Source organism: Pseudorasbora parva, chromosome 16, assembly GCF_024679245.1.
Source record: "Pseudorasbora parva isolate DD20220531a chromosome 16, ASM2467924v1, whole genome shotgun sequence".
NCBI lineage: Eukaryota > Metazoa > Chordata > Actinopteri > Cypriniformes > Gobionidae > Pseudorasbora > Pseudorasbora parva.
This window is the reverse complement of record NC_090187.1, coordinates 19,506,905-19,524,777: the sequence shown is the minus strand read 5'-3', so window position 1 is coordinate 19,524,777 and position 17,873 is coordinate 19,506,905. Positions and strand designations below refer to the sequence as shown.

General features: G+C 37.6%; 1 protein-coding gene across 3 annotated transcripts in view; it reads left to right on the top strand.

The window, feature by feature from the left end:
* Window positions 1-1,992: 1,992 nt before the first annotated feature.
* mvda (mevalonate (diphospho) decarboxylase a) overlaps window positions 1,993-17,873 on the top strand; it is a 108,270-nt gene continuing 92,389 nt past the window's right edge. The window contains exons 1-2 of one of the 3 annotated variants that reach the window (XM_067419926.1): window positions 2,065-2,197; window positions 9,676-9,738. In XM_067419926.1, coding sequence (XP_067276027.1) covers window positions 9,693-9,738 — 46 coding nt within the window. In that variant the 5' untranslated portion in view covers window positions 2,065-2,197; window positions 9,676-9,692. Of the gene's footprint in view, window positions 2,198-9,497; window positions 9,739-17,873 lie in introns of those variants that run through there. The other 2 variants (XM_067419925.1, XM_067419924.1) reach the window with 2 other exon arrangements.

The following is a 17,873-nucleotide window of genomic DNA, read 5'->3' as shown; positions in this document are numbered from 1 at the left end:
GGACATTGCCTCACAAATACCTAATAACCAACAAAATGAGAGAAATGACCTAAAAAAAAACAAAAAACAAGTCATGCTGCATTCCACTCCACTTTTAGACACGCACACGCACTTGCAAACTTCCCTAAGCACTTCCCCTCTGGAGAATTCCGCCGCACTGTTTGGTTTAAACCAGGAATATTGATTGGTGTAAGGATATTTAAAGCGCCAGGGATCCAATAAATCATGGGTACGACAGAAGTCAGTTAAAACAGGGTTATATGAACTGTGATGATACTTGGAAGGGTATCTATCAAGCCATTCATCATTAACCATGTTAAAGTCACCACCTGCAATTATAATAGCAGTTGGATAAATATTTGAGATTTGATTCTATTACTAAGGCTATCCCCAACTCTATTATTTTTCTACTTAAAGAAATTCTCTCTTATTCAATCCCTATGGCCCCGAATTTTACATCTCTCTTAATTGAAGGTTGTGATTTTAAAGAAAGTAAACTTTCGAACAAAATTATTAGAAATAGATTTAACAACATTTCGTATCCTTTAATTGCTTATAGGAATTCATTTGCAAAAAATTTCTCAAAACAAACCATTCCCATACTTAGAACTAAATATTTAAAATTTCCTTTACCCCCCAAAATAAAAGAAATTCATTTTAAAATTTTAAATGGGATATACCCATCCAAAGAATACCTTCGACTTAGATTTGGTTTTGACTGTAATAATTGTTTATTTTGTGACGGCATTGAAACCACAGACCATCTATTTTTTCATTGTATTTTTGTGGAGGCTTTGTGGTCGGATGTTTATGACTGGCTTTTTCCAAAGGTATCTCACCTTAAAGATTTCACTGTAAAAGACATTATTTTTGGAATTGTAATGGATAATAACAAAGACAACTTCCTAGTTAATAACATCATCATGCTGGGAAAATTTTATATACACAAATGCAAGTTCTTAAAGGTGAAACCAAGGTTTTACTCATTTCATAATGAGTTCAACTTGTACACAAAAGCCCTAAAATTTATGAAAAAGAAAAATGCAATCAATCTTTATTCCATTATAGAAGAATATGATCTACAAAAAAACCTAGCCCCATTTATTTTATTTTAATTATTAATATTTTATTTTAATTTCTATGGATGTATTTTATTTATTTTAAGCACCTGATCTGTATTTTCTACTATGAAAATTTGTGTTATTGCCATGCTGTTTGTATATGATTTCTGTTCAATAAAAAAAAATAAAAAAAAGAATTCCGCCGCCATTTTGAAGTGCATTCCATTTCGTGAAGTAGACAAGGGAAGATAATTTGGACCCTTTCTCCCTCGATTTTGAAAAGGGAGCAAAGATGCATGCATTATAAACTCTTTAGCAATTATTTTCAAAGCCTATTATAGAGTATTTCTATTGAATGTAACAGTCCCAACCTGATGAGGCAGTAGTTCATATATGTGAAATTATGGAATTAATGTATAACTTTGACGCTTCGTTATAGTCAAAATCTTTTTAATGTGTCTAAAATTTACCAAATTTAATTTAATTCTGTTTCCAACTTGTTCTTTTTTAAATGTACTTTGTAAGTCTATTAATATGCCTATACTCATGAACTAGGCTTTCTGATAATCGTCTTTATTTTGGATGTATGCTTGTTTTGGCTGAACTTTTGTTGAATTTACTGTATTATGACCAGCAGGCGTCACCAGCGTGTAGCGCTTCGGGAGCTTCGAACAAGTAAATGAACTGATTCAAAGTTTCGTAAAGCTTCGTGTCTCCACTATTGATTCATTTTTGTGGACCGATGACACCGAGCATGCGCGAATGATCTGGCTTTCTATTCGACAAATCCGCTGACCATCTCTGCGTAAAACCATGGTCTGATTCCAACCATTGGTTCACTTTATATAGGATTTTACGGATATCTCTCTAATTGGTCAAATACGGATCCTCGTGTTCAGCGTCAACCAATCCAAAATCACGGTTGTTTCAAGCATCAATCCGCCATAAAAGTAAAAGAAGAAGAACCTGTCAATCTGTAGCTGATATGCAGTGCCAGTGCACGTTGTATAAGTACGTAACTTGTTTTTGTTAAATAATCGGTTTGTCAATTTTTAGTAATATGCCGGAAAAAGATCTCCAAAATCTTGCTATGGTCACCTGCACGGCACCAGTGAACATTGCGGTCATCAAATACTGTAAGTCTTTTAATCGTAATATAAAATATTCACGTGTGATTTCTATTATATGTTCTAACGTTTTATTTATTCTTACTATGTTCATTTTATTTTCACATTTTGTAAACTTTTTAGCCTACACAGTGTCCTCAAAGAGCTCACAATAACAATTCAAAGCAGCATCACAATATTTAACAGGAAAATTAAACATAATTATGTAAACATCAAACATAAGACAAGTTTCAGTTTTTGCTGCAAACCAGCTGTAAAAAGATAATCGTGTCATGATTCAGTTCAGTTCCCTTTACGAAAAAGTAATAGCAACACTTTAAGTTTATTTTATTAAGTATGCTTTAATAATGTTCAAGTATATATTTTAAGTATACTTTACGTAGTTTGTATACTAATGTCAATGTACTAGTAGTAAACTTGTGTTTCAATACTGCTTGGGACTAAATTGGCCGACCTTTTAGTATATAAAGTATACATTTACATGAATTATAAGTTTAACGGTAAACTTTTTAAGTGCACAACTAGGGTGCTTTTTATTTTTTTATTTGTGCACCTTTGTTTCCTTTCCTCGCTTCCTTTTGTCACGTCTTAGCTCCACCTCTTTAGGATGCGAGGGAAGAAAACACCTGTGTATCCTTGCTCATGAGTCATGACTCCTCTGGAAACTTCCTCTGTCATTTTTCCTCACCTACTTGTGGGGCAATTAGAATACTGAGGTGCCAATCAAGATGGCTGAGTTTGATTGATTTCCGGGTCACAGGCTTGGAGGATGGAGGAGTGAGGGAATTGTGGAAGCATCAATTTGAGTATTGACAAATTCACAGCTACGTTTCTCATTTGTACTACAAGTGAACTTATCAATATACTAGTAGTTTATTATTTTAATACTTGTTGCACTGTTTATTTTTTTAGTTTATGAAAGTACACATTGAAGTATTCTCTCAGTAGACCAAAGTGAACATACCATCAAACTTATAGCACATTAAGTAAACTACTATGTTCCTATTTAGGTGTTAATTTTCATTTTGTAATGGTTGGCAGTTTGGATTTATATTCTGTTTAATGTTTGATTGCGTTGTTTTACATTTACATTAGCAACTTTTATCACTTGTTTCTCCTGTATTTTGATTCTGTATGACGTATGTTGAACGTGACCGACTAAAAGGGAAAGAATAGTTCTTGAGGACAGCCTGATCATGAAATTATCTCAAGCCTGTAACTTTAATTATATGTCTTTGGAGGAAAAATCTGAAATTGCAGTTTTGCAGACTAAATTAGATTATTTAATTAAATTAGATGATACTTGTCGAAGGCGTCAAGTGCTCATATAAGATACAGGAAAAGATGACTTGAAGAATAAGAACTTAATTCTGCATATTTCTTTAAACTTGAACACAGAATTTTACTCTTACAACAATTGAGCAGTTATGTGTTGCTGGAAAAATTGCGAAAGATCCAAAGAATATAGGGAATTTTAGTGCCAGCTATTATAAAAATCTTTATAGTTCAGTATGTTCAGATGTATACAATGCTGCTCAACTTTGTTTGGATGAAAAACTCATTTTGTTGGAAAATCTGTACTTATGAATACCATTGAGAGTGGGGGTTTAAACTTTCTTTTTAAAGAGTTTACCACTTTAAACAACACCTTTAAAATAAATTGAATAAAGAACTGTATTAATAAGCCCTCCTATATCTGGAATCTGCCCCCTAATTTTATTTTCTCCAAACTAGGTGGTTTAAAATTCTTATTAACCTGTAATTATAATTAAAATCCCTATCAAGTTATCTATTTTTCATGGGCAAATGTTATTAGCGTGGTCCCTCATTTTTAAACACAATTTTACACCTTACTGATATATAATTTAGAATAATCAGGACCTACTGTATAAACATAACTGTCTTTTCTTTGATAGTTGGTTTAATTTTTTTATTTTTATATCTCAACTTTTTAATAAAAATGGTTCAATCTGTAATTATTCTGAGTTCTTGGTAAAGCATGGAATGTGTTTACCAGTCAGTGGCCATTTGCAAACTGCAATGGATGTTTTCCAACCATTTTTCAGCAGACTTGCTAAAATCATGAAGGCCCACCCCTAAACCAAGCCCTCAGTGGATTAGAGCAAATTGGGTAATGTGTTTGAAACTGCCCCACTGAATGGGAAACACCCACTAGTGTTCTGCAGAGAGACACACTTGTATGATCTTGTGCTCATTGACTACAAATCACTGGTGTTCAATGTCACTGTCTCCACCCATGTGTGCGGTCGACTTTAATCATTGCTGATCTAACACACTTTAAAGGGGGAGGGAAACACTCAGTTTCAGTCAATCTCATGTCATTGAGTACCTATAGGATAGTATTGCATCCTTTAATACCGGTATCTCCGAAAAGTCTTATAAAAGAAAGGTAGGCTGTACCGAGTCTTTCCGGAAAAAAAACGAGCGGCTGGAGGCGTATCGTGTGGGCGGAGCTAAAGAATGACGAGCGTGCACAAAGCGGTGATGTCCTCAAGCGTGGAGAAGAAAACGCTACCCTAAATAAACCATGGCTATCAATCAGATTCAACTAATAAATATATGATCCAGAATCAGATCCGGAGTCTGAAATAAACTGAACAGGGGAAGCAACAACAGCAGGACGTCCATCTCTGTGGTATGCACTGTATTTAGTGGGCTGTCAACATTTGTGTGTGTTTACTCGTGGTTTATGATGACATTATTTAGTTTAAGGACTATTGTGTGACTAAACATTAGCAGTAGCAAGCAAAACAGTTTTGCACGTCAGACTAGTGTAACGTTATACATAGAACAACAATGGAGTATCGCATTGGAATGAAGAAGCACGCTTTGTGTTAACGTCCCCTAGGTTTATGTTTGGGTATTTTTACAATAAACAAACTGACACCTATATTAGTCAGCTAAACAAGTGTATTTAAACACACACCATAGATCGCATGCTCCATTGATAAATTAACTGTAACGTTACACAATCATGTCGTTTACTGATGTTTACTTACGCAACGATAGCCAACAACATAGACATTTGAAGCAGTTTTACTCACCGCCTGCTTCCAAAGCACGACAGTGAACCTTATCGCTGGGACCGCTCCATCAAAAACAAACTTCTTTGGTAACATTGTTGATTTGGTGAAGTTATGTGACCGCAGTGACCGTCGACATCCACTTTTGCGACACGACTGAAGCGTGATGTTGTGACGCTTATACCGTCATTTCTGCTTTCAAATCGGTTCAAATGCAGCGCTGCCTTCACGGAATGATATGCGGGCGCGTTAAAGTCGCTTGACGTCACCCATAGGAATAAAGTGGAGAACGCGACAGAAGTGTTGCACAGACGAGTGGTTCTGCAGCTTGAGAGCAGTGTTTATGGGCGTGCATATCCTCTCTCGCTCTAGTCACGTGTGCGCGCACCCTTCCGGTAGAAGAGCCCTTACGGCCCAAACAAGGACATTCCGCTCTGTCGACGTCAAGCGGACCCATACTCGAAAAAAACTCTCCGAAACTTTTGAGACTTTTTGAGAGTGTTTTTGACACAGAAATACTCCATCAAACATCCAACTTAGTTTTTGAAACTTTGTCTATGTTTAGGATGGGAATCCAAGTCTTTAACAGTGTAAAAAGCTCAGTATGCATGAAACAGCATTTCACCCCCCCCTTTAAACATTGAAATGTCAATTTCAACCAACATGATGGTTTGGATCAAAATTCAACCTTTTAATTGTATCAGACAGTGTCATCATGTGATCTGGGGAGCCTCTCTCTCAAGCTGCAGAGAAGATCACATTTGTTGACAGCAGCCGTTGCAGAGTTAGATCATAGAGCTCAGTGAATTTCATCAAGCACTAAAGGTCCAGGGAGGTAAACCTACAGACTGAACAAAGTATCTCATCCGCCAATTTAAAGGTCTGGACATCACTTGTGAGCGAGGGGAAGATAAATATAGGCCTCAGTTTTTAAAGCAGTATTTGAGAACTTCAAAAAATGTCTGCCACGTGACAATCTTGTTGAGTTATTGAAGCCCCTTGAAATGTCATACTGTTCCAAGTAGAGAGAACAACTTGTCCTTTTTGTGAAACCTGAGGTGCACAAGTTGGCCACGCTACTTTTGTTTAATCTACAAGCACATATATGAATTTTGAGACTAAGTTGCAAGGGACACAGAAGGGAGAAACCTTTAAGAAACTCCTAACTGCAAGCAAAACCGCTGCAGAATGTGAGAGGGGATTCTCAGCAGTACAGTGCCTTGCCAAAATATTCGGCCCCCTTGAACTTTGCGACCTTTTGCCACATTTCAGGCTTCAAACATGATATGAAACTGTAATTTTTTTGTGAAGAATCAACAACAAGTGGGACACAATCATGAAGTGGAACGAAATTTATTGGATACTTCAAACTTTTTTAACAAATCAAAAACTGAAAAATTGGGTGTGCAAAATTATTCGGCCCCTTTACTTTCAGTGCAGCAAACTCTCTCCAGAAGTTCAGTGAGGATCTCTGAATGATCCAATGTTGACCTAAATGACAATCCACCTGTGTGTAATCAAGTCTCCGTATAAATGCACCTGCACTGTGATAGTCTCAGAGGTCCGTTTAACGCACTGAGAGCATCATGAAGAACAAGGAACACACCAGGCATGTCCGAGATACTGTTGTGGAGATGCTTTAAACCTCCCAAGGAGCATTGTGCAAGCGATAATATTGAAATGGAAGGAGCATCAGACCACTGCAAATCTATCAAGACCTGGCCGTCCCTCTAAACTTTCAGCTCATACAAGGAGAAGACTGATCAGAGATGCAGCCAAGAGGCCCATGATCACTCTGGATGAACTGCAGAGATCTACAGCGGAGGTGGGAGACTCTGTCCATAGGTCAACAATCAGTCGTATACTGCACAAATCTGACCTTTCTGGAAGAGTGGCAAGAAGAAAAAAGTGTTGTTTAAAGTTTGTCACAAGCCACCTGGGAGACACACCAAACATGTGGAAGAAGGTGCTCTGGTCAGATGAAACCAAAATTGAACTTTTTGGCAACAATGCAAAACGTTATGTTTGGTGTAAAAGCAACACAGCTCATCACCCTGAACACACCATCCCCACTGTCAAAAATGGTGGTGGCAGCATCATGGTTTGGGCCTGCTTTTCTTCAGCAGGGACAGGAAATATGGTTAAAATTGACGGGAAGATGGATGGAGCCAAATACAGGATCATTCTGGAAGAAAACCTGATGGAGTCTTCAAAAGACCTGAGACTGGGACGGAGATTTGTTTTCCAACAAGACAATGATCCAAAACATAAAGCAAAATCTACAATTGAATGGTTCAAAAATAAACATATCCAGGTGTTAGAATGGCCAAGTCAAAGTCCAGACCTGAATCCAATCGAGAATCTGTGGAAAGAACTGAAAACTACTGTTCACAAACGCTCTCCATCCAACCTCACTGAGCTCGAGCTGTTCTGCAAGGAGGAATGGGCAAAAATTTCAGTCTCTTGATGTGCAAAACTGATAGAGACATACCCCAAGTGACTTACAGCTGTAATCGCAGCAAAAGGTGGCACTACAAAGTATTAACTTAAGGGGGACGAATAATTTTGCACACCCAATTTTTTAGTTTTTGATTTGTTGAAAAAGTTTGAAGTATCCAATAAATTTCGTTCCACTTCATGATTGTGTCCTACTTGTTGTTGATTCTTCTAAAAAAATTACAGTTTCATATCATTATGTTTGAAGCCTGAAATGTGGCAAAAGGTTGCAAAGTTCAAGGGGGCCAAATATTTTCGCAAGGCACTGTAAATTACACAAAGACCAAGTCTTGTTACAAGTTTTAGTCAAAAAGCTTCTCTTCTTTTTGTTGACATTAATAGACCACCAAACGAGAGCTCCATTTGTGATGTCATGGATTAAAAGTGGTCATCGTCCATCCACATCATGTTTACAGGGAGGCAAGCTGTAGAGAGAGAGAGAGATCTGTGAACAATAGTAAACCAAATTTTAGGATACACATTTGAAACTGATATTAATTCATTACATAGGTTAAATTGTTCTGAGGCATAGGTGAAACTGTTCAGTGCATTCTATAGAATGGTGTAGTATTTAAAATGGTTATTAACTGCATATGTTTGCTGAATAAATAAAATCTGATTGAATACGAATGGATTAATCTGGTTCACACGTACTCATCACACAAACTTGGTTAACCAGAAAAAAAAGAGCATGTCTGGTTATGATTTGTGATTTATACCATTTACAAAAAGTGATTAGAAAGGGATATTTTTTCCATTAAAAAAAGGGAGTTATATCAATTGTTTGCATATTATATTTGTTTAACATTTGTTGGAAATCAATTAAATTAGCACCCTTAAATGGTAATAATTAATTAATTTATGCATTAATGTATTTAGTTTTTATATTTATTGGTGGACAGATACAGCCTCTATATTATCTATTTCGGGGAACAGATACAGTCATTATGATTGTCTATGTGGAAAAAGTCTCTAAGAAAAGGCTAAATGCCCAAAAGCACTTCTTCTATGCCATATTGCACTATCCCATATAGTAGTAGGTACGGTTAGGCCTACATGAATTGCAATTTTGTCTAATTAACCCATTACATTTTTTAAGTCAAATATCTAAAGGATCATATATAGTTTAATTTTTCAAAGATGCATGCATTATAAACTTTTTATCCATTATTTTCAAAGTTATATTATATTTCTATTGAATGTAATAGTCCCACCTGATGAGGCAGTAGTTCATATATGAGAAAATCATGGAATTAATGCATAACTTTGAGGCTTCGATATAGTTAAATTATTTTTAATGTGTGAAATTGACCAAATGAAATTTAATTATGTTCCCAACTTGTTCTTTTTTAAATGTACTTTGTAAGTCTATTAATATGCCTATACTCATGATCTAGGCTTTCTGATAATCTTCTTTTAAAGTTTATATACATTTATTTTTGATGTATGTTTTGGCTGAATTTTTGTTGAATTTACTGTATTATGACCAGCAGGCGTCACCAGCGTGTGGCGCTTCGGGAGCTTCGAACAAGTGAATCAATTGATTCATAGTTTCGTAAAGCTTCGTTTCTCCACTATTGATTCATTTTTGTGGACCGGTGATACTGGGCATGCGCGGATGATCTGGCTTTCTATTCGACAATTCCGCTGACCTTCTCTGCGTAAAACCATGGTCTGATCCCAACCATTGGTTCACTTTATATAGGATTGTACGGAGATCTCTCTAATTGGTCAAATGCGGATCCTCGTGTTCAGCGTCAACCAATCCAAATTCACGGTTGTTTGGTTGTTTCAGGCAACCGTCCGCCATAAAACTAAAAGAAGAAGGACCTGTCAATCTGTAGCTGATATGCAGTGCACGTTGTATAAGTACGTAACTTGTTTTTGTTAAATAATCAGTTTGTCATTTTTTTTTTCTAAATAATTTTATCAATATGCTGGAAAAAGAGCACCAAAATCTTGCTATGGTCACCTGCACGGCACCAGTGAACATTGCGATCATCAAATACTGTAAGTATGCATGTCTTTTAATCGTAATATTAAATAATCACTTGTGATTGCTATTATATGTTCTAATGTTTTATTTATCCTTACCATTTCATTTCACATTTTGTAAACTTTTATATAGCCCACACAGTGTCTTCAAAGAGCTCACAATAATTCAAAGCAGCATCACAATTATAAACAGGACAATTAAACATAAAAAGTTCCAGTTTTTGCTGCAAACCAGCTTTAGAAAGATAATCATGTCATGATTCAGTTTAGTTCCCTTTACAAAAAAGTAATAGCAACACTTTAAGTTTATTTTATTAATTATGCTTAAGTAATGTTGTATATTTTTTAAGTATACTTTACGTAGTTAGTATACTAATGTCAATGTACTATTAGTAGACTTGTAAGTGTTTCAATAATGTTTGAGACTAAATTGGCCCACTTTTTAGTATATAAAGTAGGCTAAATATTTAAGTGTATTATAAGTTTAACAGTAAACTTTTTAAGTGCACAACTAGGGTGCTTCTTTTTTTAAATTTTATTTGTGCACCTTCGTTTCCTTTCGTGGCTTCCTTTTGGCTCGTCTTATCTCCACATCTTTAGGATGCGAGGGAAGGATACACCTGTGTATCCTTGCTCATAAGTCATGACTCCTCAGGAAACTTACTCTGTCATTTTTCCTCACCTACTTGTGGTGCAATTAGAGAACTGAGGTTCCCTTTAAGATGGCTGAGTTTGAATTATTTCTGGGTCACAGGCTGGAGGATGGAGTGAGGGAAATGAGTAAGCATCAGTTTGAGTATTGACAAATTCACAGCTACGTTTCTCATAAGTTCACTTGTAGTACAAATAAGTATGCTAATAGTTTATTATTTTAATACTTGTTGCACTGTTTTTTTTTTTTTAGTTTATGAAAGTACACATTTAAGTATTCTCTCAGTAGACCAAAGTGAACATAAAATCACACTTATAGCACATTAAAGGGTTAGTTCACCCAAAAATGAAATTTATGTCATTAATGACTCACCCTAATGTCGTTCCGCACCTGCAAGACCTCTGTTCATCATCGGAACACAGTTTAATGTTATATTTTAGTATACTAGTTATATTTAGCATATGAAGTTAATGCCCACTTTACTGTCCACGTCCAGAAAGGGAATAAAAGCATTATCAAAGTAGTCCATATGTGACATCAGTTGGTTGATTAGAATCTCTTGAAGCATCGAAAATACATTTTGGTCCAAAAATATCAAAAACTATGAATTTATTCAGCATTGTCCTCTCTTCCGTGTTTCTTCAAAAAGATTAAAACTGTTAATAAATTAGTGAATCGATCAATGCTTCAGGTCGCCAATGTCACGTGATTTCAGCGGTTTGATGCGATCCGAACTGCTGAAATCACGTGACATTGGCGACCCGAATCATTGATCAATTCACACTGTTTGAATCTTTTTGGAGGAACTTGGAAGAGAAGCCCAGGTGAAAAATCCGTACTATTAAATGCATTAAAAATGTACTTAAGTATGTTTTTAGTACAATAGAAATATATTATAATGCATGTTTAATGCATTTAATAGTACGACTTTTTCACCTGGGAGACAATGCTGAGTTTTTGATATTTTTGGACCAAAATGTATTTTCGATGCTTCAAGAGATTCTAATCAACCAACTGATGTCACATATGGACTACTCTGATGATGTTTTTATTCCTTTTCTGGACATGGACAGTAAAGTGGGCATTGACTGCATATGCTAAAATTTAAAATATCTTAAACTGTGTTCCAATGATGAACAGAGGTCTTAAGGGTGTGGAACGACATTAGGGTGAGTCATTTATTACATAAATTTAATTTTTGGGTAAAACTAACCCTTTAAGTAAACTACTATGTTCCTATTTAGGTGTTACTTTTCATTCTGTAACGGTTGGCAGTTTGGATTTATATGCTTTTTAATGTTAGCCTGGTTTTACCAGACTCTCGTACATTTCATTTGTACATAGAGTCTGGCAGCTCTCCATTGACAAGGGTTTATTTCCGTGAAGACAGGCACCCTGTTGAGGTTTAAAACTATTGGATCTGCCCTGAGCCACTCTGGATCTGCCATAACCAATCGCTAACGTTTGGTTGTGACTTATGTCATGCGCCCTTCGCCTGTTTCACTCATGGAAATCCGACAAAATAAAAGTGGACATGTGCATGCCACCTCAGTAATAAAACTATAGGATAAAACCTAAAACTCGTGCATTCGGATTGTGATTTATTCACGCCACGGTGGAGAGGAGAGTTTTGTGATGGGGAACGCGGCGCTCACGTGGTCCGTAACATCATTATATGCTGTAAATAAGATGTCATATGCTTGGTATGATAATAAATGCTGCTATAAATAACGGACCAATTCAAATGTTTAAGTGCTTTTATTTTTAAAGGGTTACTTCAGCGATTAGCATATGGCTTTGTATCAGTAGAAACCCTGGAGAATATTCAAATTATTGTGCTTTCCCCCCTCATATCTCCCTGAGACGAGAGATTTATGCATGTTATTTCTGGAAAAATTCCTCCTATGATGCAAAATGACGATTTTTGCATCATAGGAGGAATGTTTGCCCAGAGGCTAAAGACTACAGCCAGTAGAGGGAGCCATTTCCGCATGTTTTGAATCCGGCATTGGGGGATGGGAGATTACACTCAGCTGGCAGGGAGAGCTCAGCTTGCAGACAGGATCATTTAAACGGAGCTATGGTGAGCAATGTAAGTCTTTAAACATCTCAAATTCATTTCTATGAAAGTTAAGCTTGCAAAGGCATGAACTGAAACACGTGCCAGACTGAACTCCTGTGTGAATGTATGCCGCGAATGTAGTCGCGATTACCTCAGCTCTCATCACTCCTGCAGTTAGTGCTCAGGGCTGTGACACTCGCGCGGTGACTCACTCATTATATTGAACAGACACGTTCAGTTTTTAATTGTAGTGTCTCTAACTCAGTCACAGTAATGAAGTTGGTGGTGTTGGGAATGGCCTCACAGGGCAGCGAAGCATTCTGGGAATTGTAGTCTTTCATCCCCATGGGACAAAAATACATTTTCTGTCTTTTCTCAGTCTAGAAGACACCAAATTCAAAAATAATTTCACATTTCTACTGCATTGATGACCCAGTTTAAATACAGATTCATCTTCCCAGCGCTGAAGTACCCCTTTAATTTGTTTGAGCGGTGATGAAATGTATTGCTCTTCTAAATACTTGCCAGCATTTTAAGGAAATACAAGTCTATAAATGCATCCTAATAACAGCAAAGCAACCGTATGGTGTTCTGCAGTGGTCAAAAATGATTACAAAAAGTTAATTTTGAAGTGATATATGGTTGAAAACTCAGGATTCGGACAGCTATTACATCAACACGACCTTGCATTTGTCAAAAGCAGTAGGTAACTCGGCCGGGGATTTTTACGCGGGTGGTGAGAGACGGACGGCAATAAAATAACTGACCAGTCCCTGTAACTTAAATGATGGCAATACCTTCTGACCCCACGAGAAACAGTTACCGTTCGAATAGCTTCAGCCAACTCCTTCATCACTAACGAAGCGATCTGGAAAATCAAACTTTTCCCGAATTTACCCTGTTGGAGGGCCACAACATGGCCAACAACAAACCCCAGCAAAGACTTTTATTGCTCCAGCTTTAACATCTGGATATTCGGCAGCGGTGCCACAATGCAATGAATGGTTTAGTTTCATCTTTCACCGCCGCCATTACTGAACTACATCTCAAACTAGCACTCGACATCGTCATTGTTCTCAGCCACTCCCTCTGTTTACAGATTGGACCGGTAAAAATTTGTTCGGAGAAAACCTAAGACTACACAGCAGTCCCAGACGTAGTATTGAAGGAAAATGAAAATTGAGCGGAAGTTCGTAGGAGGGCAGAGCCAGGCTAGTTAAATGTTTGATTGGGTAAACATTTACATTAGCAACTTTTACCACTTGTTTCTCCTTCACCTGTATTTTGATTCTGTGTTTTGATTCAGTAGTGATTCTGTACTAGAGCATGCGTAATAGCACCTTCTACAATAGTAAGTTATAAGTAGGGGTGTAAGAAAATATTGATACACGTGAATATCGCGATATTATGTTTGGCGATACTGTATCGATTCTCAAAAACGCTGTATCGATATTTATATATTTATTTATTTACATCCAAGATTCGTGGCTTTGTGTTCGGTTTAAACCACAGACTGTATAACACCCAACTACTAGATGGCAGTGTTATCTCAGAACGTATAACGGACGCGGAGCCAGAGAAGTGCAAGGTAAAAGTGCGTGCATCACTAGTGTTTACATTAGCAAACCCAGCTCTCAAGACGATAGCATTATTCCGCTCCTACAGTATACAGAGCTGAAGTGTGGACTCAGTGAAGTGTTGGCTTCAGCTAAAAAGAAGCCACTAAGGAAATCGACAAGAAACATTTTGTTTGCAAAATAGGCCAAGTTATTATCTAATACTCGGGAAACACATTGAAACAGAGCTCGCTTAACATCCTGACGTCACCCGCGCTGCTGAGAAGTGTTTCGATAGAATAGACTGCATGTTTTCCTCTCAGTAACAAAATAAACACATGCCAAAACTGACAGCGGTGGCAGGAGTACGAAAGATAATAGTGATGTGGATATGGATGCACCAGCTCTGCAGTTCAGTTCTTGAAATAGCACTTTATACAATAGACTGCTTTATAGAAAACAGCTTTAGGCCCCGATCACACAGAACGCGTTTTTCAGGTTCGAAAGCGTGAGGCGCACTGCACTCCCTTTTTTGGTCGGCGTTTTTTCATTCAAAAATGAGCAGTGCGCTTTAATGTTTCTAGGCAACCCCGAATCACCTGTACTGTCAGTCAAATCAATGTAACGGTCAACACAACGGAAGGCCCGCCTCTTCATTCATTCGTTTGGACAACAGAACATAAGCGCGATGATGTTGCGCGCTTTTCTGCTCAGTTGACTTTTTTTCAACTTCATGCGCTCGGAGCGCTCCTTCAAAAACGCGAGGCGCCCAGGGCGCATAAGCAGCGCGCATAACGCTCTCTGCCAACCGAAATCCATTCAAAAAGGCGCCTCTCGCTGCAAAAACGCATTCTGTGTGAAATATAAAACAGTCATTCAGTCATGAAAGGGACTGCACTTTCTGTTGTTAAATAGCCACTGCTATACTGTGAACCTTTAAAACATATACACATAAAGAATCCTGCAGTCACTTTACATTTCCCTTAACTTAGATTGCACATTGCATATGATTAGTGATATAAATTATAGGCTGTATTAATTAAATAAAATACTTTGTCTCGTGTTTCAGGCTTATGGTTGTGTTCTTTATTCTTTTAAATTATAAAAAACAAAAACACACAAAAAAGAAATATCGAAATATATTGCCCTCTTACAATATTGCAATATATCGTATCGTAACCCATGTATCGTGATACGTATTGTATCGCCAGAGTCTTGGCAATACACAGCCCTAGTTATAAGACAGTATTTAAAACTGTGTGAAAAAAGTATTTAATAGCCTACTACCTCATTAAATACAACTATTAGCCAAGTATAGCTAGAATACTTAATTATACTTTTAAGGGGGGGGGGGGGGGAATGCTGTTTCATGCATACTGAGCTTTTTACACTGTTAAAGACTTGGATTCCCATCCTAAACATAGACAAAGTTTCAAATACTAATGTTGGACGTTTGATGGAGTATTTCTTTGTCAAAAATACTCTTTCCGGTTTCTCACAAGTTTTGGAGAGTTTTTTCCGAGTATGGCTCGGTTTGACGTTAATAGAATGGAAGGTCCTTGTATGGGCTGTACGGGCTCTTCTCCCGGTAGGGTGCGCGCGCGTGACTAGAGCGAGAGAGGAAATGCACGCCCGTAAACACTGCTCAGCTGCAGATTCACTCGTCCGTGAACACTTATGACGTGCCGCGCTACCGCTCCACTTTATTCCTATGGGTGATATCAACGCTTTAGCACAGCATTCCCGGAAGGCAGCGCTGCATTTGAACCAATTTGAACGGCGAAATGACGGGAAGCTTCACAACATCGCGGATTTCCACTAGGGAAGGGACGAAATATCGTTTGACAAAATATCGCGATACAAAACGTGACGAAACGCATCGAGGTCGAAAAAAATGGATCGCGAAATAAAGATAGATGGCTCTGCTGCATGATTTGCGTAGTATACAAGTTAAATAATTTAGTGTATTATGTGTGTGTGTGTGTGTGTGTGGGGCAGACATAACAAAACGCAGCGTGCATTTTCTGTTTGATCTGAGGCATAGCCCGTAGTTGGAAAAAGTGAGAGCAGTCAGACAAAGGATGTAGCAGCAAACATTAATAGGGAAAGAAAATGGTTGACATTAGCATTAATATTCTAAACCAAAAATGCAGTTATTGCCTACATAAACTACCATATTTTCTGTTTAACTTTTATTAGACTCCAGAAAGAAAAGGGCGTTTTTTCACTGAGCACATTCTCTGCAGTCTGAGCGCGATGCACTGCAGCTCACTCACTCATGTCTGAGGTAAATCATTAACACCATCACCGCTTACAGTACACATGTTTTATTGAACTAAATACATTACAATCGGCTAAAACGAATGCACAGGTTACTTTCCTGAACAAGCGCACTTCCGAGTCGTCCGTGTTCTCCACACTGTCCACGTGAATAACGGCAGTTCGGCGAGCACACACAAAATACCCAAATACCGGCAGTTCAACAGGGAATGCGGATCTCTTAAAGGGGCCACACTATATTCCACTCGTGTAATAAGGACCTCTTCCAGGTATGGTGTGGTTCTGGTTCGCTCACTGGTACACATTAACAATTTTTCATACAAACTGTGCCCTGCTCTGAATTAAACTGCCAGTGTAAAAACTAAGTGAGAAATCACTACTTACTCATTATTTTAAAGTTTAGGCTTAAGAAACATGAACAATTTCTTAGATAAACATATCTTTGACCTTTGATATGTCTAGTCTTCATGCTGTATTGATTATTATTGAATAAGTATGGTTTCACTAATAATAAATGTACATTTGCATAAAGCATGCATATTTGTCCATACCTATGTTGATTAGAATATTAAAAACTTAATTTAAACTTAATTTAAGACACATTTACAATTGCTAAAAAGGTGCAATTAAATTGCGATTAATCGCGAGTTAACTCATGACAATCATGCAGTTAATTGCGATTCAATATTTTAAACGATTGACATCCCTACAGTGCCCACCACAATTATTGGCACCCCTGTTTAAGATGTGGTCGCGGACTTCTAAAAATTCTCCTTTTTTTTTAAACAACATAGAACCAAAATGCAAAAAAAGAGAAAAATCCTACCTTTCGTTTAAGTACATTACTTGGGTGGTAAAAAAAAAAAAAAATCACAGATTTGGAAAGAAAAAAATATATTTTGATATCGTATCGTATCATATCCCTGGCATATCGAGGTGCATCGTATCGTGAGTTTAAGTGTATCGTCCCATCCCTAATTTCCACGGTCAATGCTGTCACAGGACTTCACCAAATCATACCAAAGAAGTGTGTTTTTGACGGAGCGGTCCCAGCGATAAAGGTTCAGTCCTGCTTTGGAAGCAGCCGGTGAGTCAAACTGCTTCAAATGTCTATGCTGTTGGGTCGTCGCGTGAGTAAACATCAGTAAATGACACGATCGCGTGCTTCGTCATTCAAATGCGCCTAAGGTTAACGTTACTCCATTGTTGTTCTATATAACGTTACACTAGTCTGTTGTGCGAAACCGTTTTGCTTGCTACAACTAAGGTTTAGTCGCATACAATAGTCCATAAACCAAATCATGTCCTCATAAACTGCGAGTAAAGACACACAAATGTTGACAGGCCACTAAATAGTACATACCACAGAGACCGACGTCCTGCCGTTGCTGTTTCTCCTGTTCAATTTATTTCAGCCTGATTCTGGATCACGTATTAGCTGAATCCGATTGATAGCATACATGGGTCGATAGCATACTTGGGTTTCTCCACGCTTGAGGACGCTTTGGGTGTGCTCGTCATTCTTTAGCTCCGCCCACACGATACGCCTCCAGGCGCTCGGTTTTTTCCGGAAAGAATCGGTACAGCCTATATTTCTTTT